At 51.6% G+C, this 24735-nt stretch overlaps 2 protein-coding genes across 3 annotated transcripts in view; both read left to right on the forward strand.

The window, feature by feature from the left end:
• Positions 1-2328: 2328 nt before the first annotated feature.
• On the forward strand, positions 2329-4265 carry Slc18a3 (solute carrier family 18 member A3). The gene has a single exon (XM_046446701.2). The coding sequence runs from the start codon at positions 2329-2331 to the stop codon at positions 3922-3924; it is 1596 nt and encodes a 531-aa protein (XP_046302657.1). The 3' UTR covers positions 3925-4265.
• Positions 4266-7999: 3734 nt separating this feature from the next.
• Positions 8000-24735, forward strand: part of Chat (choline O-acetyltransferase) — a 46630-nt gene continuing 29894 nt past the window's right edge. The window contains exons 1-6 of one of the 2 annotated variants that reach the window (XM_046446762.2): positions 8000-8080; positions 10863-11051; positions 11680-11798; positions 13198-13251; positions 16778-16958; positions 18959-19136. In XM_046446762.2, the coding sequence (XP_046302718.1) occupies positions 8015-8080; positions 10863-11051; positions 11680-11798; positions 13198-13251; positions 16778-16958; positions 18959-19136 (787 nt within the window). In that variant the 5' untranslated portion in view covers positions 8000-8014. Of the gene's footprint in view, positions 8081-10859; positions 11052-11679; positions 11799-13197; positions 13252-16777; positions 16959-18958; positions 19137-24735 lie in introns of both variants that reach the window. The other variant, XM_046446761.2, reaches the window with a different exon arrangement.

Below are 24735 nucleotides of genomic sequence, written 5' to 3' on the forward strand. Positions count from 1 at the left end.
AAGGAGTTTCTCCTCCTTCCCTGGGATGCCTGGGAAGATTGGGCAATAGATGGCAAAGCTGTTGCCTCTCACACTGACACTCTGGTCTCCATTGCCTCATCTCACAGAGAGCTCAGGGACAGAAGCCAACTTCCCAGTTCCCTTTGCACCCTCCACCAGCCCAGACAGAGCCTGAAATCACAATGCCCACCTAACCAGAGGGCCCATCCAGTTAGCCAGGGTGCCTCCATGTCTTATCTGCTCTTCACATGTCCCTCAACTGTGACATGAGGATAAAACAGCACATTTTACAATGATAATCACAATAGCAAGTACTTACATTGCTCTTACTAAGCCAGGAACACTAAGCAGTAGGTAATCCATTGTTCCATTTTACAGAAAAAGTAACCAACAGACAGAGGCAAAATAATTCCTCCTAGGTCCCCTTATCTAGTAAGTGGCAGATCTGGCCATCCTAAGTTGTCTGCCTCTAAAGACCACGTTCTTTGTACTGCATCACGATACCTCCTGCAAGGTGGGAGTCACAGTGGGAGAAGCTGGATCTAATAAAATGCTAGTTTGCTTTTGAGGCCAGAAGAATGAGGTTGGAGACTCTGGAAGAGGAAGAGAGACAAATTGTAATCTCAACAACACCAATCTCCCAACCTCAGCTGCCTTCGAGCTTCTCTCCTGCCAATCTGAGGAGGGGAACACAGGCTCTACGTGCCATCCAGGGTCAAAGCTCTTCTGGGGACGCATCAGGCCCAGCATACACTCCTAGACAGCTCAGCCTATCAGCTGAGAATGGGGCACCTCGGCGTGTGCAACTCTCTCTAAAGGTGAGCCTCCCTTGAATCTCTCAAGACATCAAGGCTGCTGGGCCTTGCGTAGTGAGTGGGCGCAGCTCCCAGACGGAGTTTCTTACAGCTCCAAGAGAGGACGACATAACTGACGAGCCCACCCGGGGCTGGGAAGCGGCTCTGGAATTGGGGGAAGCCGAATCAGGGTATGTAGAAAAGTGGGCGGAGACTCGCAGGAGCTGAGGGAGGGCTTGGTCTGGTGAGGCGAGGGCCTGGGAGGAGTTAAGAGTGGGGAGGGGGTGAGGAGAACAGAAGGGAGAAGAGGCGGAGCTGGGGGACCCGCACTGAGAGAGCAGAAGGGAGAGTCCAGGCAAGCGGGAGGGAGGAGGGTGCCAAGGCAGTGCGGGAGACTGCGAGGAACAGGGTTGTATTAGCGAACCCTGCCTGGGGGCGATCGACTTTCCCCCTCAATCCCCACTTGTTTCATAGCCGGGAATTAGCTGCGGTGACATTCTGAAGAAGGGCTGGTCAGTCCACAGCAGGCCCAGCAGTCTCTGAGCCTCCCCCTCCCTTTCCGCGGGGGTGGAAGGAGCCAGGGGGCGGGGCCAGAGAAAGGGCTTGGGGGTCAGTGCCCAGCGCCCCTCGGGTAGCGGCTCCACATTCCAGCTGCGAGAACAGATGGACGCAGCACGGCTCACCTCGGGGGCTCCCAGCCCGCTGTGCGCCGAAATCCTTCTGAGGTGGCGATCTCAAGCCCCGGGTTGCCCCGTCTCCCGTTGGGCTGCGGGGAACTGGCGGCCGCGCCCCTCTTCTCATGAGAAGAGCGGGGGCTGACCCCGTAGGTCCTAGAACTGGAAGAGACAGAGGGCCCGTTCCTCTCAGGGTGCGCACATCTCTAGGGGTTTGTGCAGGACCATTCTGCACTAAGACCCCTTCCAGGGGCTTGTAGCCCCGGCGCACCGAGGGAGAAGACCCCTGCCCGGCCGCGCCCCGCCCCTGGCCCCCGCCCCGCCGACGTTGCATTAGCATGAGCGACGCAAGTGGCCGGGGCACCACTCGGGGGCCGGGACTCGCCGCGTCACAGCCCCGAGTGGAAAGGAAAAAAAGAGGAGGAGGCGGAGGAGGAGGCAAGAGCCGACGCGAAGGGAGGGGAACGCGGCGGCAGGGCGAGTGAACCGGCGGGCGGCAGAAGCATGCCCCTCGGCCCGCGCGAGAGGCCTCGGCACGGCAGGGAGTGCTTGCTGCGCTCCCCAGGCGTAGCACTCCCAGTCTCTGCCCCAACCCCTCTGCGCACCCGCCTTCGCAGCCGCACCTGAGCCCACTGGCGGCGGGTCCCAGGATCTGCTCAAAGCGGAGGCTGCTCCTTGCCGGACGGAGTCTTTGCATTTCCCTGGACCCGGGGGCATGAGCCCCACAGCCACCTGAGGCACAGGGGGCGCTGCGCGGCGAGGACCGCGCCCCCGAAGTCCCGCGCCCTGGTCTCTGCACTGCGGGACGCTGGTGCCCAACTCCGGTGGAGGCGTCCTCGGAGGAGCAGCTAGGTGGGGGCATGGAACCTGCGGCACCGGCCGGCCAGGCCCGGGCAGCGGCCACCAAGCTGTCGGAAGCGGTGGATGCGGCACTGCAAGAGCCCCAGAGGCAGCGGCGCCTGGTGCTGGTCATCGTGTGCGTGGCGCTGTTACTGGACAACATGCTGTACATGGTCATCGTACCCATCGTGCCCGACTACATCGCTCACATGCGCGGGGGCAGCGAGAGCCCCACCCTGACCTCCGAGGGGTGGGAGCCCACCCTGCCGCCGCCCACTCTGGCTAATGCTAGCGCCTACACTGCCAACACCTCGTCCCCGACGGCTGCCGGGCCTGCCCGATCGATCTTGCGGCCTCGCTACCCCACGGAAAGTGAAGATGTGAAAATTGGGGTTCTGTTTGCCTCCAAGGCCATACTGCAGTTGCTGGTGAATCCCTTGAGCGGGCCCTTCATTGACCGCATGAGCTACGATGTGCCGCTGCTTATTGGCTTGGGCGTTATGTTTGCCTCCACAGTTATGTTCGCCTTCGCTGAGGACTACGCCACGCTGTTCGCAGCACGCAGCCTGCAGGGCCTGGGTTCAGCCTTCGCCGACACGTCCGGCATTGCCATGATCGCGGACAAGTATCCTGAGGAGCCCGAGCGCAGTCGAGCGCTGGGCGTGGCGCTGGCGTTCATCAGTTTTGGAAGCCTAGTGGCGCCGCCCTTCGGGGGCATCCTCTATGAGTTCGCTGGAAAGCGCGTGCCCTTTCTGGTGCTTGCTGCCGTGTCACTCTTCGACGCGCTGTTGCTGTTGGCGGTGGCCAAGCCCTTCTCTGCAGCTGCACGCGCTCGAGCCAACCTGCCAGTGGGCACGCCCATCCATCGCCTCATGCTGGACCCTTACATCGCTGTGGTAGCCGGCGCGCTGACCACTTGCAACATTCCCCTAGCCTTCCTCGAGCCCACTATCGCCACGTGGATGAAGAACACGATGGCGGCGTCGGAGTGGGAGATGGGAATGGCCTGGTTGCCGGCCTTTGTGCCCCACGTGCTAGGTGTCTACCTCACCGTACGCCTGGCAGCGCGCTATCCACACCTGCAGTGGCTGTATGGTGCGCTGGGGCTGGCAGTGATTGGTGCCAGCTCGTGCATTGTGCCAGCCTGCCGGTCCTTCGCGCCGCTAGTGGTCTCCCTCTGTGGCCTCTGCTTCGGCATTGCACTAGTGGACACCGCGCTGCTGCCCACGTTAGCCTTTCTCGTGGACGTGCGCCACGTCTCAGTCTACGGCAGCGTCTATGCCATCGCTGACATCTCCTATTCCGTGGCCTACGCGCTCGGGCCCATAGTAGCTGGCCATATTGTACACTCGCTTGGCTTTGAGCAGCTCAGCCTTGGCATGGGCCTGGCCAACCTGCTCTATGCGCCGGTCCTGTTGCTCCTGCGTAACGTGGGCCTCCTGACGCGCTCCCGGTCGGAACGGGATGTGCTGCTCGACGAGCCGCCGCAGGGTCTGTACGACGCGGTGCGCCTACGTGAGCGTTCTGTGCCGGGCCCGGATGGCGAGCCTTGCAGCCCGCCTGGCCCTTTTGACCGGTGCGAGGATGACTACAACTACTACTACACACACAGCTAGCAGCCCCGCTCCTCTTCCAAGCCACCCAGCCTACCCCCTTTGAGTCAAGGTGCCCTGCGAGCACACTGGCCAACTCGGGCTCGGGGCCTCCTCCAGCGAGTTCCCCAGCTCCATCCCAGTCTTTTCTTTCCTTGTCCTAACCCCCTTTCCGCTACCCATTCCCTATTCCCCTTTCTCTTATCCAATGGGGACTGGAGCACCAAGGTATGAGAAGAGATTGCACTCCTGGCAGAGATGGAGGTGTGTGAGCGGCCACCTCAGCGCTCCCTAGCGTAGAGCAGAACGTTTGTCTGTACTCCCTTTGGTTTTTCCCAGTGCCAAACTTGGCCTGCTGCCCCGCGGCACCTCCGGCCGAATTAATAAACCATGTCTGTCCGAGGAGGCCGAGTCTCTTTACTGGTGAGGGTGGGCAGATTGGCACAAAGCCCGGGAGAAGGGTGGGTGATCTGGGACTCCAAACCCCAGTTCAGCCCTGAGTTTGGTAGCCGCGTGAGAATCTGTGGTTCTTTTATTACCTGGGAAAGGGGATACAAAGGAAGCAAACCCATCATGGACTTTTCTCCACATACACAGTAGAGCACACATTCATCTCAGCCAGAGATAGCCCTTCCTATTCAAGTTCAGCAGATGGCCGGGGGGGGGGGGGGCACCAGCAGAAGCCTGGGTACCCCACCCAGCCCTTGAGGACAACTCCTGGAACAGGCCAGAGCTCCTAGGATCCTAGGCTGGGCTTCCCTTCCTACCAGTATTCCGATCCATCCAGGCTTGCAGAAAGGAGTAGGAATAGAGCTATTGTGGAGAGAGGGAGGAAAATGGGCCCCATCTTTCAGGGAGTATGTGTATGTTAGAGAGGCAGACTGTATCCTACAAGGAGTTGTCAGTTGTCAGCACCTCTGCTGTGTCCCTGCAGAGCAGGTTTGGGTCCTGAAGGGAAAAGATGGGAGTGTGGGAGCTGGAAGAGAAGTTTCCCATTGTTGAGTCCTGATACTGGGAGCCCCAGGGTCAAGTGTGCCGGATTCTCCCTGTCACGGAACCCACAACCATTGCTGCAAGTCCTTCCATTCCAGAGAGAAAAGGCAGTTGGGTTAGGGTCATCTATGTGTGTGTGGGGGTGGGGTGGGGTTTGTACTGCTGGTGTGTGCATGTCTGCCTTGGTCTTTGAGTCTGGCAAGGTGGGTGTGAGCAGGGTTTGTCTTTGTGGTGACTCTATATATACTCTTCTGAGAGCATCTATATGGGAAAGGGGTTGTCTGGGAGGAATGTGTGCCTCTTGCCAAATGTCCTAAGCAGCTCAGGTCTGCCATCCAGGGTGGCCCAAATCTGCATTTCCTCAACTCCACCTCCCACCCCAAAGTGCCAGAAAGGATGGGATGGCAAATGGAAGAATGTCCTGCAGGGATCCACAAGCTGATTCATTATTATTATTTTGAAAGGGGGTATAATGTAGGGTTTGAGCCTGGCCTAGCCACTGGGGAGGGGGACAGTCATTTCCTTCAGATCGACACACCGAATTCTGCTTATGCAAACACAGCAGTGAGTGATGGGGGGCTTGGGGGATTGCGGAGATTGGGAAAGACTGGGCTTGGGGGCGACCGGCGCCGGCAGGCCAGCGTTCTTCACCCAGTTCCTGTGTCTGAATCCCGCAGCTGGTCCAAGACATCATCAGGGAAGCCGTCCAGGCAGGTTCCGGGACTGGGAGGTGGGATCGCGGGGGATGGGTTGCAGAAGCCAGAGGACCGAGAGGAAGAGAGACGGGGGGAGGGGCCAGGGGAGGGAGAGAAAAGGAGAAAGGGGAGGGAGGAGGAACTGGAAGGAGAGGAGAGGCGCGGCGGCTCGCTAGCCGCCAGTCGGGCTGCCGCGGGGACCCGGCGACGTCGGAGGCTCCACTACCCGCTTAGGTGGCAGCCCCCACCTCTACGCTGCTGACGCGCCTTCCCCCAGCCCCATCCCTCTGGCTCACGTTTCCGCCCCCAGTCCTGCTTGGTGGTGCAGCGGCAGTGGAGGCTGCAGAGTCCAGGAGAGCAGGTGAGAAGGGCTGGGCCGGTCGGGCAGAGGGCGGCACAGGAAGCAGAGCCGGGGAAGCGGAGGGCAGGGTACAGAGGTGCTGTCCCTTCGGAGGAACTATCCAAGGAGCGACGGCATCGGGGCCCAGAGGCTCCAGGACCCTCGGAGGTCTACCCATGATAGGAACAGCCGTCGGGGAACACACAGGAGGCTGCGGCATTACGCAGCTTGGGTGCCTGGGCTTGGAAGGGCTTCACCATCAGGGCTCCGGACTCCGCGAGTGTGTTCTCATCTCACCTAGAACCGCAGAGGACTATACTTTCGGTGGCCTCTGGGAGGGTCCGCGTGACCCAACCTGAGCTTCCTGAAGTACTGGGAGCACCCAGCTGACTTCAAACCCTTGCAGAAAAGTGAAAGGAGGGACAGCAGGTGGCAATTCTGACCTGGGTCGCAGCTCAGAGACGCTGTGATGCCCGACCAGAGTAGGGTGGGACCAACAGAGCAGAGGAGAGATCCCTTCCCTGGCTTTCACGACCAGGTCAGCAGGAATACAGATGGGAGGGCACCAAAAAAGATAGAAAGACATATATTCATATATATGTAGGTGCTGGCCCCATGAAGAAGAAGAGCTGGCAGGTGGAGACCACCAGGAAATCAATGGCTGAGGTCTGTGCTCCTAATATGAGGCCTGACTAGTGTTACCCATGTGGCACCTCTGGGGAACCAAAGGAAGAAGAAAGCGTTGGCTGCACCTTCTGCAGGGACTTTATAAACTTGACCTTGCCCTCATGGCCTCCTCAAAACAGCATAGTGCTAGGGTGGACTCTCACCTGAACACTGCCACTTTGGCCATACAGTCTTAGGCAGTCTTTGCAATCTCTGGGCTTAGTTTGGGAGTGCCCTACACTTGCCTGCAAATACTTTACATCTTTCTGCCAGCAGGGCCATTCAGTTCTAGGATCCTCCAACCTTGGACTTTAGTGCATCCATCTTTCTGGATGCTGTGTTCCAAAGGTCAACTGACCCACATGCAAGCACCAGGTCTGTGCTTGCCTCTGATTAGGGGTAGAAGCAGTAGAATGGGTTAAACGTATGCCTCAGGCTCTTGGGAAAAAAAATAGATGATGGTTTAATGGAAATCCTGGTTGTATACCTCTGCAGATTAGGTTTAAGTGGATTGCAGGGGGTAGAGACTGTACCCCCACAGCTTTAAAAACTGGCCTTTGCCCCTCTTGAGCTGGCTCCACTTCTACTTTACTTTCAAAATTAATGTGTACCCCCAGGTTGTCAGGTGGCTCTTAAGGACCCTAGTCATCCAGTTTCCTAAATCATCTCCATCCACATTCCTATGGTACCTACCCTTGGAGCCTGCTGACCAGTGATAGCCTAAGTCATAACCTTTCCAGCAGGCCCTAAGGTCCCTCCTGCCTTGGCCATAGGCCACTCCCAAGCATCCCAGAATGCCTTCTAGAGCAAAAGGCCTTAGAGGACCTTGGAGTCATTCATGTTCATGTTAATTCACACAAGCATTTCTTTTCTTCAGCTGACTAGCCTTCCCCCTACTCCATGCCACACCCCAGGCCAAGCACCAAGGATGAAGCACTGGGCACAGCAGATATAGTCTTGCTCTTGAGAAGCTCAAAATCTAATGAGAAAAAGAGATTTCAATTAACACAGCACATACCAATTGGATTCCAGGCAGGAGCAAAGCTAGAATTCAGTAGTGACCTCTCATGGATTGGAAATAGGCAAACCCAGCCCTGCTTCCTCCAATGCTGCCCTGGGGTGATCACTTGGCCTTTGGTAGCTGCAACCTTGATAGAGTAAGTCCTAGTTGGAGGCTCACTTCAGAACCCACTCTTTACAACTTGGGGGCTCAGGGAGGTCATTGTGCTCACAGGAATAGGCATGAGATCAAAGATTAGAGCCATATCTTCAATGTGACCCCTAGATACTGTTTTCAAATTCTAACCTCTGCATGGGGCAGAAGTCAGGCTGTGGGCAGTGGAGGGTTCCTTGTATTAATGACTCTCCTTCTTTGTCCCCAGATCTACACCTCTGCTACTTGAGACCAGGAGTCACCAAGATGCCTATCCTGGAAAAAAAACCCCATAAGATGCCTGAAAAAACTTCAAACAGTGAGGAGGAAACTGTGAGTCATTTTAGAGCCCTCTATCTTACTTGTACCCTCCTCACTCACATGCCCTAGAATAGTCCTAAGTGGGACTGACACCCAGCATTTTCCTGTTCCCCAATGCTGCACTCTCCTGGGCATGAGGCCCAGATTGCAGTGCTGCCCCAGGCCAGCAGAGGAGCCCAGAGGCCCTGGAGGGGCTGGGTGTGGCTCAGAAGTGCTGGGGAATGCTGACAGCCACAATTCCTAATCACCAGATCAGGGAAAACCCTTGAACTCCGACACACACTACTACTCCCCCTGCCACCTCCCCAGACCAAATTCTATTTCAGGTGACTTTGAGCCCAGTGTGTTTGTTTAGGGTGAGGCTGAATTCCCTACTCCAGACCCTGCCACAGCCCAGCACCAGCTGCTGTCATGGTTCAGCCCTAGAACATCAAGCACCACGTTCTCCACTGCTTTGCGACAATGCCACTCTCCCTGGGTAGGCATCCTTCAAGTGATAGAACAAGATATCTAATTTCAGGTTGTTGCTTGTGCCGGTTCCTCTTCCATACACATCTTTTTGCCACTACTCTTCTTCCTTCCTGTGCCTTCATTTGAAACCCTAATCAGAATTTTCTGACTTCTGATCTTGAAGTTGCTCATTAATGTTGCCCCAACCTCTGCAGTTGATCAACTCCTCTACTGTTACCTCTAGTTTATGCTGAGGCCCCCATTCCCCTAGACTGTGGTTTCCTGGAAAGCAGGCTCTTGTCTCTCCATCATCTCTGAGTCCAATCCAGAGCCTGGCTTTTGTGAACTCCCTAGAAAACATGTATGGACCTGAGAGAGACTCCAGGTACCAAAGTCCTTTGTTGGTTCAGTTCAGAAGTCTAGAAGTGCCTGGAAAAAGGCCCTTCTGGACCTGAGATGCCTGAGCTGAAATTTCCTGCTTCATTTCTTTTTACCCATCTCTGATTCCCTGTTACCCAGGCTGAGCCCTAGCCCACAATGAGTGCCTGGAAGAAGGGTAGCCATTTCTAGCAGTGGCTCCTGTCAGACTTGCCAGCACTCTTGGCCAGGTCACCAGCTGGGCTGAGCTTTCTGTAGTTGCTTGCTCACCTACTGACCACTAAGAGACCACCCCCACCAAATGCAAGAGAAGTAAGACCAGAGCAGCTGGGTAGGGAACCAGACTTGGTTTTCTGGGAGTGGGCTGAACAACCCAGCTACTGCCCAAACCCGTTCTCACATGTCCCCAGGGCAGCAGCAGCCCATAGTTGGCACCAAACCCCCACACCCTGCTGAAGCAATGAACTCTAGAGACAGGATCAGACAGGTAGGAAACTGTGTTCAACCATCAGCACTCTGCTCTGCCCAGGGTGCAGGAGCAGGAACAGAGCAGGAAATGCTTTCCAGGGGCCTCTTCGCTCTCAACCAGCTATGGTGGGGTGAACCCTTGGCTGCCTCATGGAAGCTCTCCACCCTCCAGAGGAGAAATTCCTCCAAGGAAGGCAGCCCACTGTCTGCCAACTTTACAAATTGGGCATTATCAATAGTCCTGCTTTCCTATTGTCAGAGACTAAGCAGGGACGGAAGGAGTGGAAAAGGGAGACAGAGAGAGAGAGCAACTGGAGAGAAAGAAGCAAATCCCCGGATGTTGGGTACAGATTGGTTTCAGTTCAGGCTCTGCCATCAAATTGTTTTGTGACCTTGGACTAGTTTCTCCACTCTTTGGGCCTCAGTTTTTTCTTCTGCAAATGGGATGAAAAACTGTGGCCTGGCAAGGTGACAAAGTTGAAGACAGACATGACACCCCTAAATGAAATGCAACTGGGCAAATAGGAAGTACAGTGCCCATGTAAGGACCATGATTGGGTTCTCAGTGGTGGGGTTTCTCAGCAGTTGGGATGCTCTCCTGACTCTAGCCACACTTTGGAGCACCCCAAGATTGCAGTTTTCCTCTTAGAATTTCTTTTGGAGGGATAAGGTTGGTAATATCCCAAATGGGCCTATTTGTAGACACTCATTTTTCTCATTTAATTCTCTGTGTGACCCTCTCAGATAAGAGTTCTTATTTATGTCCTATGGATGATAAGCCAAGACTTGGAGAGATTTGTGTATTGGTTGAGCTTCCATTGTACCTTCCCACCCCTCATCCCCACATGGAACAAAATCTTCCTCCTAGGTTTCATAACTGGGAGGGATATAACAAGGAGCTCAGGGCATGAGACATCTTGCTGGGGACCTGGGGATTTTGAAGTGTGGCTGTCAGCACATTCCCAGCACTAATGACTCTGGTCATCTAGGCAGCACTGAACCATGTCTCCCACCCAAAGCAATATTTGACCCATCCAAATCTCTACAAGAGTAGCACCCTTCCCATCCGACAATGTCAGTAATTTTCACCTTAGACCTACCCTTTATGTTTTATAAGTACTTTCATATGCATTATCCCTTTCATCCTATAAGAGGATCATTTTATATGGAAAGAAACGGATACTGACGGAGGGAAAAGAACTTGCCCAAGGTCATACCACTATCAGCCAGAGGGTCAAGGTCTCGCTGATACCAACATCAAGGTATTTTCCTCTGTGTTTTGTGACCTTCTGGGACCCAAGCATAGTGAAAGACAGGAAAGGAAACAAGTATCCTTAATTTATAATTCTGTTGAGCCAGATCCTAGAAACAGACAGGTCCCAGAATAGGGAACAAAGAGGACAGAATGAGACACATGCTATGGATCATCTCAGGGACAGTCATGGGCTACAAAAAAGGACATGCACACTGAGTGCCTGTGAACCCCCTCTTCCAGGAGCTGCCCAAATTGCCAGTGCCCCCATTGCAGCAGACGCTGGCCACCTACCTGCAGTGCATGCAACACCTGGTCCCTGAGGAGCAGTTCAGAAACAGCCAGGCCATCGTGCAGAGATTTGGGGCCCCTGGTGGCCTTGGTGAGACCCTGCAACAGAAACTCTTGGAACGACAGGAGAAGACAGCCAATTGGGTAAGTATTGCTGGGACAGGCTGACAAGGGTCCCATGAGGAAGGGGCAGGAAGCCGATGCAGAGACACAGGGAGAGACAGGGATGGGGGTAGACAGGAACAGATAGGTAACATGGGTTGGGGGACCGCAAAAGGCAAGAGTGAGAGGCAGGCAAGATGAGAAAAAAGGATGGAGAAAGAAGAGGAGAGATGGGGATACGACAGGTGGGGGATAGGAATAAGGGAAAGATAGGAATAGAGACGGGGGATTGAGACAAGATACAAAGATGGGGACAAGTCTTGGGGAAATGGAGATAGAAATGAAGTCAGAGAAGCAGCGCAGAGTGAAAAGCAGAAATGAGACCCACAGGCAGGGCACAGAGGTGTATTACTAACCATCCCAAATGGGACAAAGATGAAGGGTGGGCCTGGTGGACTGGGGAGCACCTGGGCCCCAGAACGTAACTGGGGCTCAGTTATGAATGAAGTGAATAATCCAATGAGGTGCCCCAGTTTTCTCCTGGGACCACCAGAATAGAATTGGTAATCTCTATTGGCAAGGGGCCCTGTTTTGGGAGGGGTCTGTGTGGCCAACAGAGGGATATCACCAAACATCCAGAATGGCTCCTCTTCCCTGTGCTTCCTGGCAGGTGTCTGAGTTCTGGCTCAATGACATGTATCTCAATAACCGCCTGGCTCTGCCCGTCAACTCCAGCCCAGCTGTGATCTTTGCTCGGCAGCACTTTCAAGACACCAACGACCAGCTAAGGTGAGGCTACTGTGCTCCTGAATTTGCAGCTTGGGTACCTGCCCAAGGTATGGGGTCACAGCTTTCTGGAGCCAAATGCCTCAAGACAGTGGCTATCCAAAACATTGGGTTGAAAGGAGTTTAGGCATAGCTGCACTCAGGTAATAAACACACAGTCTTCTAAATGGAGGTCATGGGCCCTGAGGATCCCCACAGCAGTCTTGACCTGGCTGAGTCCCTGGGAGGAGGCATGTGTTCTGCCACTCACCAGTACTCCTGGCTGGGACACACTGCCCCAGACTGCCTGAGGGTGAAGCTCCTGCTGCTCCAGAGCCCAGGTTCCAAACTGAGACTCCAGAGGGGTGGAAACATAGCTCCCTGCCAGCCGCTGCTGCCAGAGTCTCTGCCATCTGCTGCAATTTCAGAGCTCACTGAGCCGCTGGAAGGGCCTCTGGGCCCACTGATGACGATGACTGGTGAGGGTAGGGGGTGGGGGTAGAAGGACCCCCCTGCTAGAGTCTCAGTTTCTGCTCTCAAGACCTGAATGGGGACAATGCAGAGAGAAGGCAGGCCAAAGTGGCCTGAGGAGAAAAGACAGGGCCCCTAAGTCTCTGGGCAGGGCTCAGCCATGCTGGGAAGTCCCTCACCACAACCCTTATCCTCTCCATAAGGCCAGCTCCACTGACTGTAGTGATGGGGGTAACCTTCTCTTCCCCTGCAGCCAGAACTTCACTGGGGCAGAAGCAAGAGTGTGGATGGATGAATTTCTGAAACCACTTCTCCAAATTGCATCTGAGGGGGCACTTTCCCCCCTATGCAATTAAGCTCTGCCTCATCATCCATGGACAATTAAGATGACGTGGTCCCCTGGCACAGTTCTTTGGGGCATCCCTCCCCCAACTCACTACTCACTTTCCTTTTCATTAGCCACTAAAAGAATGAAATTATGGTCTTCTCCCAGTAGACTGAATTTTCCAGAACTCTGAGGGTCCCAACCCCCGTAGTGGCCTTTCCCAGGGAGAACTCCACCCCTCACCATTTAGCCCTTTCCTGCTGACTCTGGAGCCTCTCCTGGCCCCCTCTTCCTCCTTCTCCTTCTCATCCTCAAGGAGATTCCAGTTTCCTCTCCTCTCCATTCCCCAAGAACTGCTTCATCCCCAGGGACCATTTTTAATGCAAGGCTTGTGATGGGCTGACAACATTGGGGGAGGGACAGCAGGAGCCACATCTGATTAGTGTACACACAGACTTGGCATATGGTGGGTTGATGGTTGAGTTTGGAACAGAAGGAGCGGGCAGGAAGAGCAGAGACAAAGGTAGGGAGGAGGAAGAAGGAAGGGAAGAGAAAAAGGAGGAGGAAAGGAGGCAGAGGGGAGGGAGGGAGAGAAGCAGGCAAACTCAGCCTCTCTTCTCTCTGCAGGTTTGCAGCCAGCCTCATCTCGGGTGTGCTCAGCTACAAGACTCTGCTGGACAGGTAGGACTGGGCCCAGTCCCGGATGGGTAGTGTTCTGCTCTGACACGGCCTGTTCATGCATCGATCCCCCTGCCACGCTAGACAGAGAGCTCCAGAGGGCAGGGATCTTGTCTTTTTCCTGATCTGGATTCCTGACCCTAGTCACAGAGCCAGTGTTTTCCTGTCCACTCCTCGGCATCAGGAGGACCTTTAACCAGCTGACCTGACCACTGAACATTCTTCTTCCCAGAATAAGCACCATCTTTCCTTGGTCTGTTTAAAATGCCTCCCTCCCTCCAAAACTTAGATGTTCACACAGTGTGAATTTGTCAGGAGTCTACATAACATGTGGAGGGTGGAGAAAGAAGAGTTGTTAGACTTAGCTGTGCTACACGGTGGGAGTGGTCTCCCTGCTCTGAGCTTCTTTCTTCAATCCCACCAAACTCAGTGGACATGGGGATGCTCCCACAGATGGAAAGAGTTGTACAAGCACAGTAGGTTATCTGTGATTTTAGAAGGAAAGTGCCTCTCCTGGCCAAGCCCCAAGGCTCCTAGGAACAGCAGGGAGAGTGAGGATGTCTTGAAGACCCAGGTCTGCAGAGGCATAGTATATAAGGGAATCAGGTGCTAGAAAGAGAGAGGAGCCCAAAGTAGTGTCCTTTGCACAATTAAGAAAACCAAAGCTCAGCGAGATTAAGTAATTTGCCTGTGTTCACACAGCCAGAAGGTGACAGGGTAAGGAGGGAACAAAGACCAACCTGTATTCTTTGTTCAACTGGATCCAACTCAGGCTTTACCCAGCCTTGAGGCTCATCAGACCCACATACCTTCTAGAGAGGAGGAGGCAGGACTCTCAGAAAACAAAGGGTAGAAAGGCTCAGAGGTCAGGCCCTGGGGTCATCAACCTGAATCTGAATTCAGATTGCCACAAAGGGCAAGTGTGGACCTCAGAGTCTGACAGCTTCTAGCTGTTGTCCCCTGCCTGTCAAATGGAAATATTAACAGTAGCCTCTCCAGTGGGCTACCATGACTGTCCTCTGAGGCCTAAAATCTCTCAGCCTTAAGCTAGGCACACAGCAGCCTCCCCAGTGTGCACCCAACCATGCTCACTGTGACACTCTTCTCTAATGTGGTGGTCACTGTACCTTCCCAAACTGGATCTCCAGAACTTCTATCCCCTCAGGTGTTTCTTCGGCCATCTCCCTCCTCACTGGCAATACTGTCTCCTCCCAGAACTCAGTCCTCTAGCTCACAGCCCCATCTCTGTCTTCAGAGCACCTCATCACTTACAGCAACCCAGCCACATAGTGGAGAAAGGGCACTGACCCTGCCCACTAGGCCTAGGGACTTTGAAGACATTTATCATGGACAGTCCTGAACATGAACTCTTAGGGGTGTATGTGTCTGAGTGTGTGCAAACTCTCTCTCTCTCTCTCTCTCTCTCTCTCTCTCTCTCTCTCTCTCTCTCTCTCACACACACACACACACACACACACCACATCCATGCCTATCTGCACAATGTTTGTGAATGCCATAAGGTTGGAACATTTGCCTGAGTGCCTGTTTTGGACCCTTAATTAATTAACTAATTCACTTTGCAACATACTGATGAGAAATAAAGCCTCATCCCTGTCCTCAAAAGATTCTCAGATACTGGGCAAGACAGAAACATAGACACAAAATACAGCTGTCCAGCTCTGTTCTTCCGCTGAACCCCAGGCATCCCCCCAGGCATCTCCCAGTCATTACAGAAGAGCCTCTATGAACTCTGATGCCCCTCCTCCACCCACCTTGCTTCTCGCATTGTCTCGCTGTCTCAGTAAGTGCACCAGCACATCCCCAGTTGGTAAGTCTAGGAACTATGAAGTCCCTCTTTCTTCCTCACCCCACATCTATTCACTGTGTTCTGGTGTGGTCACTTTCCCTCAGAGCTGCCCCAGCTGCTCTTCTCCCTCTCCCTCCCCTCACAGCCCACAGCCCACTTTTCCATCTCAGCTATAGCTCTCTTCCTTGTTCTTCCCGGGTCTCCTTTTTCCCACTCAGCTCATTACAGAAGCAAAACAGTGCTGGGGTGTGGCTCAGTGGTATAGAATATGCTTAGCATGGGTGAGGCTTTGGGTTCCACTCCCAGCACCAAAAAAAAAAAAAAAAAAAACCAACCACAGGACCTGGCCTTTCCTACCTTTCTTCTCTTCCCTCAACTTCAACCCTACTGGTTTCCTTTCTGCCTTCAGCATTCCACAGTTGCTTCTCAAAACTATTTCTAAGGAGGACTTTTTTAAAAAAAAATTTATAAAACACAACCACAATAAATTACTAGAAAAATGTCACCAAGGACAAAATGTGTTTTATCATGGAATTCGAGATTTTAAATTTCCATAATGTCGCTACAAATGTTGCACCTTTGGTGCCAGGGTGGTGGGACACTCCACCTTGCCTGCCTACATGGTAGCAGCTCAGTGAAATGGGGCCTCAGTGAGACTGCCTCCCCACTCCAACTGGCTACATCCTCCTGCTCTTGCCAGTCATTTGTTCTTACTACCTGATGTTATCCTGTTTACCAATTTGCTATATGTGATCTGTCCCCTCACCAACATATCCTAGGACTCATACCCCATCATAGTAGGATTATTTGCTGCTGTATTCCAGACCCTAGAATGGTGCCTGGCATAGCAACTATTTGTTGTCTGAAAGCATGAAAGGATGGATGGATGGATGGATGGATGGATGGATGGATGGATACATGGGTGGCAGGTGGGTGGGAGGAATGATAGACACAGTCATGCAGAGACCATAGAAGAAAACTTTATGCTTGGAAATCAAAAAAGGCTTCTAGAAGAGGTGATAAGCAGGAGGCTTTTGGAGAAGAGGAGAGAGTTTTCTAAATAGAACTGCAGAATACAGGGGTAAGAACAAAACTGTGTTAATCAATGATCAGCATAAGCAAAGGCACAGAGGGCACATAAGCAATGCATGAGATGGGGTGGGTTAGGGGAGATTTGAGAAAACTCTGAGGGTCTCTCTGGGCCACAGAAATGGGTCACTCTACTATTTTAAAAAGTGGAGAAGTGCTGGATTCAGTGGTGCACACCTGTCGTCCCAGTGGCTCCGGAGGCTGAGGCAGGAGGATCCCAAGTTCAAAGCCAGCCTCAGCAAAAGCGAGGCACTAAGCAACTCAGTGAGATAATGTCTCAATAAAATACAAAATAGGGCTGGGGATGTGCCCCAGTAGTTGAGAACCCCTGAGTTCAATCCCCAGTACTGCCCACCGCCCCCCCCCCCAAAAAAAAAAGTAGAGAAGTGAGTTTTGAAATTGACATAAAAATTCACTTCTGGGCTTGGTACCCCATCTTTCCTAATCAAGTTGCAATAGAGGTCTGGCGGTGTAGCAGTGGTAGAGTGCTTGCCTAGCATACACAATGCCCTGGGTCTAATCCCCAACACCACACACATTCACAGAGGAACAATAGAACTGATTCAAATTTCCTCTCTCCCCCTTGTCCATTCTTTCATGGCTGCCTGATTCTCTCTTGCTCTCCTCTTCCAGCCACTCCATCCCCACGGACAGTGCCAGGGGCCAGCTTTCAGGGCAGCCCCTCTGTATGAAGCAGTACTATGGGCTCTTCTCTTCCTACCGGCTCCCTGGTCACACCCAGGACACACTGGTGGCCCAAAAAAGCAGCATCATGCCTGAGCCTGAACATGTCATTGTGGCCTGTTGCAACCAGGTAAATGACCCCTTGTCACCTCTGCAGCCTCTCCAACTTGGGGGAGGGACTAAGGTACACAGTGGCCAAGTGTGCTCATCCATTCTTGCTTCTCCAAGGTGCTCAGCCCACTTCCCTGAGTCACACAGTGAACTGGGGAACAGTTCTGCAAAGTGGGCTCTCCTACTTCCAGTCAATCCTATTTCTGTTCACCAGTTAGCAAGGAGAGTCATCAGATAGGGAATGCCCTCCCTGGGCTCTCATGCCAAGCTCCTGAGTGACAGAAAGAATGAGGATCATGAGTGAAACCCAGCATGGCCTTGGTGCTGCCACCTGCATATCTGTTTATTTCCATGTAGTTACCCAGGCTGTGGCCTCCCTGGAGACTACCCCCCAGAGAGGTGAACTCTGTAAAGGACTGTCGGATGGGACACCCTATGCTAAATCATGGGTCTAGCTCTTAACGCTCATTCTTTCCATTTAGTCCTCAAAATGAACCTCCAGAAGGGATCTTTGAATCTTTTTTTGACAGATAAGAAAGTGAGATTCAGGAAAGTGGTGTGTCCAAGAGAAGAAAGGACCCCATAGGTCTGGCCAATGTTCTATGCCCTGCAGCTCAGGTCTTCAGACAGCGTTCCACGGAAGAGCTAGTAAGGGCTCCATGGAGCTCTGGGAAACAGGCCAAGATGAGTTCCTGACCCCTTCTTAGTGTATATATATATATATATATATATATATATATATATATATATATATATATATAAAATATATTTTATATATTGAGGATTCACAAAAGTATTTCACCTGAAAAAAAAAGGAGCTGGGGGATTATTTTCTTGTTTTTGCTTTTTAAATGGTAAACCTTAGTTTGACAACCATACCATGGATCTTCAGCCCCCTGTATTTGTTCCACAGTGTTTCCTTCTTGGGCTCATCTCACATTTTTAATAAGAGGGGAGCCCAGTGAAAGTCTGCCATCTGAGATGGTTGAGACCTCTGTTCCCAGGTTTGAAGGCCAGCAAGAGGCTATGAAGCCCACCTGGCACCTGGTCAGCCAGCCATAAAACAAAAGCCATTTTCCATCTTCACTCACAAGTCAAACCCAGGATTTCCTAGCCCCCATATGGCACAGTATTCACCCCTTCCAGAAACAATCTCTCGGACCCTTGCTCTAGACCAGGCCATGTAGACACTGCTCAGGGAAGGGGCTAGATGCGCATGTCAATCAGCTGAAAATGATGTCTCAACCTGGGAATTGGCCCTTTATGAAGCCCTTTATGAAGGCTCTGACCTTCAAAGTGACAGAATGACAGCACCATACAGAGTACATGCAGACATACTGGCATGTGCACTTGGTTGCAGAGAGTGTTTTGTGTATTGGTTTTCTACTTTAATCTTCCTCTGCATATTATCTGCTGGCTTGCTTATTTTTCTTCACTCACCAGTGTGTTTGAGATCTATACCCATAACTCTAACTAGTTCATTCTAGTTAATTCTGCACTATATAAGAACACTGTATTTTACTTATCCATTCCCTTCCTGGAGAAAAATGATGCTCTTTCTACTGTCTTGCCAATGCAAAAAGGCTGATATGCACACATTCTCCCTGATACACATGTTTCTCCAAGTCGTAGGCTAAACAATATGTACTTATAAAAGCAATTGCTGAGTCATAGGTATGTATATGTTAGTCTTGATAGACACTGCCCTCCCATAGTGGGGTTGAACCATTCTTCCAAGACATAATGGTTTTACATGAACTAGAAACCACAAAAGCCAGTTTTGTTTTGGCTAAATTTAATCTGGCTTTCTTCGGTGGTGGCAGGAGACACCATCGAAGTCCAACACAGTCAATAATATTGGGTCATTCCCCAAACTGGGACAGTTCAGTATTACCAAATACCTTGGGAACCTTGGGCCTGAGTAGTCCCGAACCTTAGCTCACCAGTGAAGTCTCAGTGAAGGCCTGGCACGTTGGGCCAGCTGCCATGAGTGACATGTTTGACCTGTTTCCCCCACAGTTCTTTGTCTTGGATGTTGTCATTAATTTCCGCCGTCTCAGTGAGGGGGATCTGTTCACTCAGTTGAAAAAGATAGTCAAAATGGCTTCCAACGAGGATGAACGCTTACCTCCAATCGGCCTGCTGACGTCAGACGGGAGGAGCGAGTGGGCTGAGGCCAGGACGGTCCTCGTGAAAGGTTAGCAGCAGTGCCCAGCACATCTCCACGTTCATCTCATCCTCATGCCCACTGGCTTTCCCTCTTCCAGGGTTGGGCACCATGGCCTCATCCCCATTAGCCATAGCACTGGGTGCTCAGGACGCCTTTCAACTCAAGATGGGATGGCAAGGTGTCTTGAAGCTGAAGACCCTGTTGTACCTTCGTGTTTTGTTGGATGATATTCTAGCTTTTTGGGTGACACTAAGGAGTACTGGAATTGTGGGGCTTCTGGGAATACTGGGAGAGGGGAGGTTTTGAATGGGAAGAAGGTTGTGTTTTACTGATGGGCTTGGCTATGGTGAGTTCTGAACTTAGGGAGATGGTCAGATTGGGCTCCGGGAGGGTAATTGGCCTCTTTCTTCACCTGATTTCTTAGCCCTGGGTCTTTTTCAAGCCAATCATTATCCCTCTGGCTGGAATGATTCTTATAAGAGCTTCCAAGCATTCCCATAAGAAAGCTAATATTATTGGAATCCAAATATTATTATTAGAAAGCTAATATTATTGGAGTCTCAAAAAAATTTTAATCGTCCTTTTGGAAACTACTTTCCAACCAAAGCAGCCTTAATTATATGGAGTGCCTTCCTTTCTTGTCCACATTAGGCATTCTAGAAGCAAGACTTCTAGGAGTCTTCATTCAGTTAGGGATTGCATTGGACCAAGCAATCTATTCAGACTCCCTGTGTGTCAACAACTGAGGAATCTGTGACTAGCCTGGGAGTATGAGAGATAGAGGGGATGAAGCCCCTTACCCTTGAGCCACCCAGTGATAGGAACAGGGCAAGAGAGAGCATAGGAGAGGAGGCCCAATTGCAGAGAAACGGAGACAGCAGGTGCCAAGCAAGTGCTCCAGGACTTGAGAGAGGGCAAGGAGTCCTTACAGTTAGAATATTGAAAGGCTTTGTTGGACAAGGTAGGTATGGAGCAAAGCCCTGTGCCATGAGTGAGAGGGGCAGGAAGGATGGAGGGATGACATCCACGCAGATGGAATGAGTGTGGACAAAGTCAGCCTTTCAGCAGGACATGTGTCTCCTGCCCTGGGGACCACAAGGAGAACAGCTGGCTGGCAAAGATGGCTATGCTGGATGGATGCACCTAGCTCTCTAAAAAACAGGCATTTACATTTTTATGGTCCCTCTCTAGAAGGTTCTTTCTCCAGAGCTGGCTCCTGGCTTCTTGCAGAGCCAGCCTAGGTCAGGGCCTCAGGCTCTCCCAGAGCATCCTTCCCTCACATCAGCACTCTGGCACCTACACCACTTTTCCTGTCTTGATTGCATTGCTAGCCAGATCTCTGAGGGCAGCTTTGCATTTGTTTGGCTAATGCCAATTCTCTGCCTTCCTCCCACAGTCTGTGTGGTCCAAGAGGACAGGGCACTGTCTAAATAGAACCAACTGGTTCTGAATCTGCTGTGCCAATCAGAGTAGCAGCCCAGTTGCATTTGTTAAATAAAAGAATGTAGTGTTACTAATGATACCAGGCCCTAGATTTATTTCTCACTTACCAATTATTTTTCTCTCCCAGTTATTGGGCACCTGATGAATACTTATTCCTAAATAGAAGCTTCAGGGGCTACAGGGAGGTGTGCTGCGCTGACTCTGTTCTCACAGAGCTGACCACCACATTGGGGAATTAATAACTTATCATTTGAAAGTGAGTTAATTCCCTCTAGAGACTGTAGTGAAATCACATCCCACTCTTCTCCCCTCCAGGGACGTAGACAGGCATCAAAATAATCGCCTCTGCTTCCAGCACGGTTTCCACTTTATTAGCAGGCCAGGCCCCAGACGACTGACCAGGATTGCCTTGAGGTCTGAGTGCTTGGGCTGCGCTAATCAGAATTAATTTGTTAATGGCACTTGATCTGGCTTTGTGAATGGAAGTGCTGCTTCTGAAGCAAGTTGAACAGAAAGGAGGGAACACAGGCACCGCCTCTTGGGCAAACGGATTAATTGAATTAGCACCATCAACTGTGTCATGGGCAAGGCAGGAAACCAATCCTCCCCAGAGCCCTCCTTCTGGGAGCAGCCCCTGCCCACAAAGGGGCAGGGAGACCATTTAGGAAACAGTTTCCATTTCAAAATGAAAGAGGATAATAGTGTGGATGAGGGTTGAGAGTGAAGATGGAAAGATGTGCGTAGGTCTGTGTGTCTCAGATCAGATACACTGGGAAGGAAAAGGGCAGTGAGAGAGATTCCTGTGTTTGTTTGTTTGTTTGTATGTCTTAATATACACTAAGTGGATGATGGCACCATTTCCTGAGATGGGGAACAAGGTGGGGAATGGGCATAAAGATCCTGTCAGAGCATGTTGGATTTGAGATGCTTTGAGTCATCTAAATGGAGATGTCAAGTTAGATCTATGTGTCTGGAGCTCAAGGGAGAGGTCAGCACAGAGATATAAATTCAAGAGCCATCAGCACCTAAATGATATTTAAAGTCCCCGACCTGGATGAGATCATCTAGAAACAGGAGAACAGGGACAGGGGGTCAAATAGAGAAAGATGCAAAGGGAGTGAGAAACAGCAGCCCGTAAAAACAGGAGATGAGTCACAGATTCAAGAGGGAAGCTGAGACTGGCCAGCCATATAGATTCTGTAGAGAGCTCAAGGAAGAGGGGAGATATTAAGCTTGGCAGCCTTGACATTGTCAGTGAACCTGACAAGGATCAGGCTGGAGTAGTAGGAAGAAAGACTGGTTGAATGTGGATGGGAATGGTTCATTGGCAGAAAAAGATTGTTGATGGAGCAGTGAGTAGAACCAGCAAGCGCGGGTGACTCTGATCAGAGAGTTGGTATTAAAAGAAGCAGAAAAATAAGGGAATTTCTGGAAGAAGATGACAGTCAAGGGAAGTGTTTCTAAAAGGAAAGGCAAATTCATGGTTGTACGTAGACAAATACAAGGAAGGAATCCAGTAAAAGGAGGTGGATGAGGAGACCAATGAAGGACCAAAAGGAGCTGGAGAGACATTTGTTTTACAGGGGAAACAGAAAATTTGAACCCATGACCTGCAGGACTATACCTGTGATGGAAGTAGAGTGTGAGGAGGCTCTCAACTGGTACCGCCTGGTCCCAGATCTGCAGAGTCACAGAAGGAGCTGAGATGTGGGGTGGGATTCTCAAGCCATTAAAAAAAAAAAAACACGATAGAGCCTCTTGAAATGTAGAAAGGAAAGTAAACTTGCTCAGGAAATTTGATTGAGATTTATGAGCTGTGTTGGGCCATATAGGAGGGTTTGGGGTCATAAATTTTAGCACATTAATTAGAGTTGCTATAGGACCCCATCCCAACATACACACATACCTTGCTCAGCTTCTTGGGTTCAGCAAGAAGTAGATGGGTTACTCTGGTTCAGCCAGAGTTGGTGAATACAACTGAGGGAGAGAAGTACAGCAAGAGAATGGTTGTAATGTTGGAATCTGAGCTGAGTTGGGATTGTGCTAGTCAGCTCAGGCTGCCACAACAAAGTTCCACAGACTCAGTAGTAAACAACAGAAATTTCTTGTCTCACAGTTCTGGAGGCAGGAAATCAGAATCCAAGCATCAGCTGGGTTGGTTTCTCCTGAGGCCTGTCTCCTTGGCTTGTCGATGGATGGCAGCTTCTCCCTCTGTCTTCACGTGGTCTTCCGTCTGTGTGAGCCTGTGTTCTTGTCTCCCTGGGGCCTAACACCAGTTGTGTTGGATTAGGGCCCACCCTAGTGACACCATTTAACTTAATTAGCTGTTTAAAGCCCCCCCCCAATCTCCAAATACATGTTCTGATTGAATGGTGCTAGAGGTTAGCATATGTATTTGGGGAGGACACCATCAGCCTATAACAAGAGACAAGTGAAGGACAGTATCCCATGGATGGTGAGAGTAGGTAAGAGGCCAATGGGTTTGGGAGGTCCTGGTGAGGTTTGGTTATTCAGTAGCTGACAGTACGTGAACCAGGAAGTCAGGATACATTAGTGCGTGCTAGACTTCAGAGGCACTGGGTTTCTGGTAGTGAGAAGTTCCCAGAAGTGCTCCTGGTAGTGGGTGCTGGAGTTGGCACCGTCCAAGGTGGGTGGAAAAATGAATTGAGAGAAGAGGATGTGGGCTGGGTCATCTTCATGACTGTTGAAGTGAGCAAGAATGAGGATTCCATTGACTATAGGGAAGATGAAGGAGAACCGGGAGTCCAAATCTTTGTGTTGAGCACAACACAGCAACAGAGAAATTGATGCCAATGGTGGTAAGAATCTAAGAGGTCCAGCTCCAAAGGGAAAGTGGGTGCAGCAGGAGGAATTGTTTAGAAGTGAGAACAAGGATAAGGGAGCCATATACCTGGCTTGGCCCTGAGGTACATGAGTGTGAAGGAAAACAGCAGGGTCCAGTGAGAGGACTGCCGGGTTGGGTCCCTTCACACTCGGTTAAAGCAGAAGGTGAACAGAATACTCACAGAGGAGGTCAGCCATGCTGGGAACCGGTCCGTCACAAGGCCAGAGGCACGAAGGCTCAGAAAGGAGGACAAGAGAGGAGGCTGGGTATGTGGAGCTGGGGGATGGGAGTGCCAGTACCCAGGGATTGGAGATCATCATTGCCAACAATGTTCCCCAATCCTTAACCTCTGGGAAGTTGTGTTCTCCCAGTCTGGAAATGGTTGTGAGGCCCCAGGGTCTTTGAGGCCCACAACAGCATCTGCATTAATGCCCTGGGATGAGTAAAAACATTTCAGAGCATCACACATCCCAGCTCTTTCAGTTGAAGCCCTGAGGTCCCCTCCTCATTCCCTGAGATCTGGGCACAGGGATCAGGCAGGTGCTGTCCAGCAGGAGGGCCCATCAACCAGGTTCTTCTCATCCTGACAGAGGGCTGAATCATGGTGACTATGCTCAGACAAAGAGTGTCCCTGAGTTCTCATCCGGTCAACCGAGACCAGACAGGGCAGGGGCTTGTCCGCCCACAGTCTTCATTGCATCAATCCTTTCTCCTTTGAGACACAGTCTCTGCTCCTCAGCCCCACCTCCAACCAGGACAGGCCCCCCACCATGAGTCCCCAGGTTATCCCATCAGACATTCTGCCCTGACATTGAGTATGTGAAGCTCACAGAGGTTGAGGGACCCAAAGGGTGACACAGCGCATGCAGGAGAGCCAGGATACTTGCACCTTTCCCCACCTCACCCCACACAGCCCTTGCTCAGAGCTTCTCATGAAGAGCTCACTAACACCGCACAGAAGTATGCATGTTGTGGTTACTACGGTCAGCAGCTCCAGCATCCACAAACCATGACAAGTGCCCTCCTACAGGGTCATATGCCCAGGGTACCAGGCTAATACCAAAGGGCACTTCAGACAGAGTCCTGAAGGGCTGTGGAGGCCACATTTCTGGCCTGTCCTAGCCCAGGAGGAAGTGGAACTTGAGGCCTAGCCCAGGTGGGCTGAGGTCAGCATGACTCAGCCCTAGCTGCAGACTGGGGTTGGCTGATGACATCAAAATCATCTAGAGCATTCCATTAAAAACAAGATAGATTCCTGGGCTCAGTGATTTTCCAGTGGGACAAAAGTGGGGCCAAGGAATCTATTTTTAAAGAACCCTGATGACTTCATGTACAGCC

The sequence above is a fragment of the Marmota monax genome, unplaced genomic scaffold (genome assembly GCF_021218885.2).
Source record: "Marmota monax isolate L192 unplaced genomic scaffold, Marmota_monax_Labrador192_F-V1.1 WCK01_AAM20220418_F8-fsc00207, whole genome shotgun sequence".
Taxonomy (NCBI): domain Eukaryota; kingdom Metazoa; phylum Chordata; class Mammalia; order Rodentia; family Sciuridae; genus Marmota; species Marmota monax.

Excerpts from the sequence above, each read along its gene's own strand:
- Slc18a3 (XM_046446701.2), top strand. The coding sequence starts at position 2,329 with ATGGAACCTGCGGCACCGGCCGGCCAGGCCCGGGCAGCGGCCACCAAG.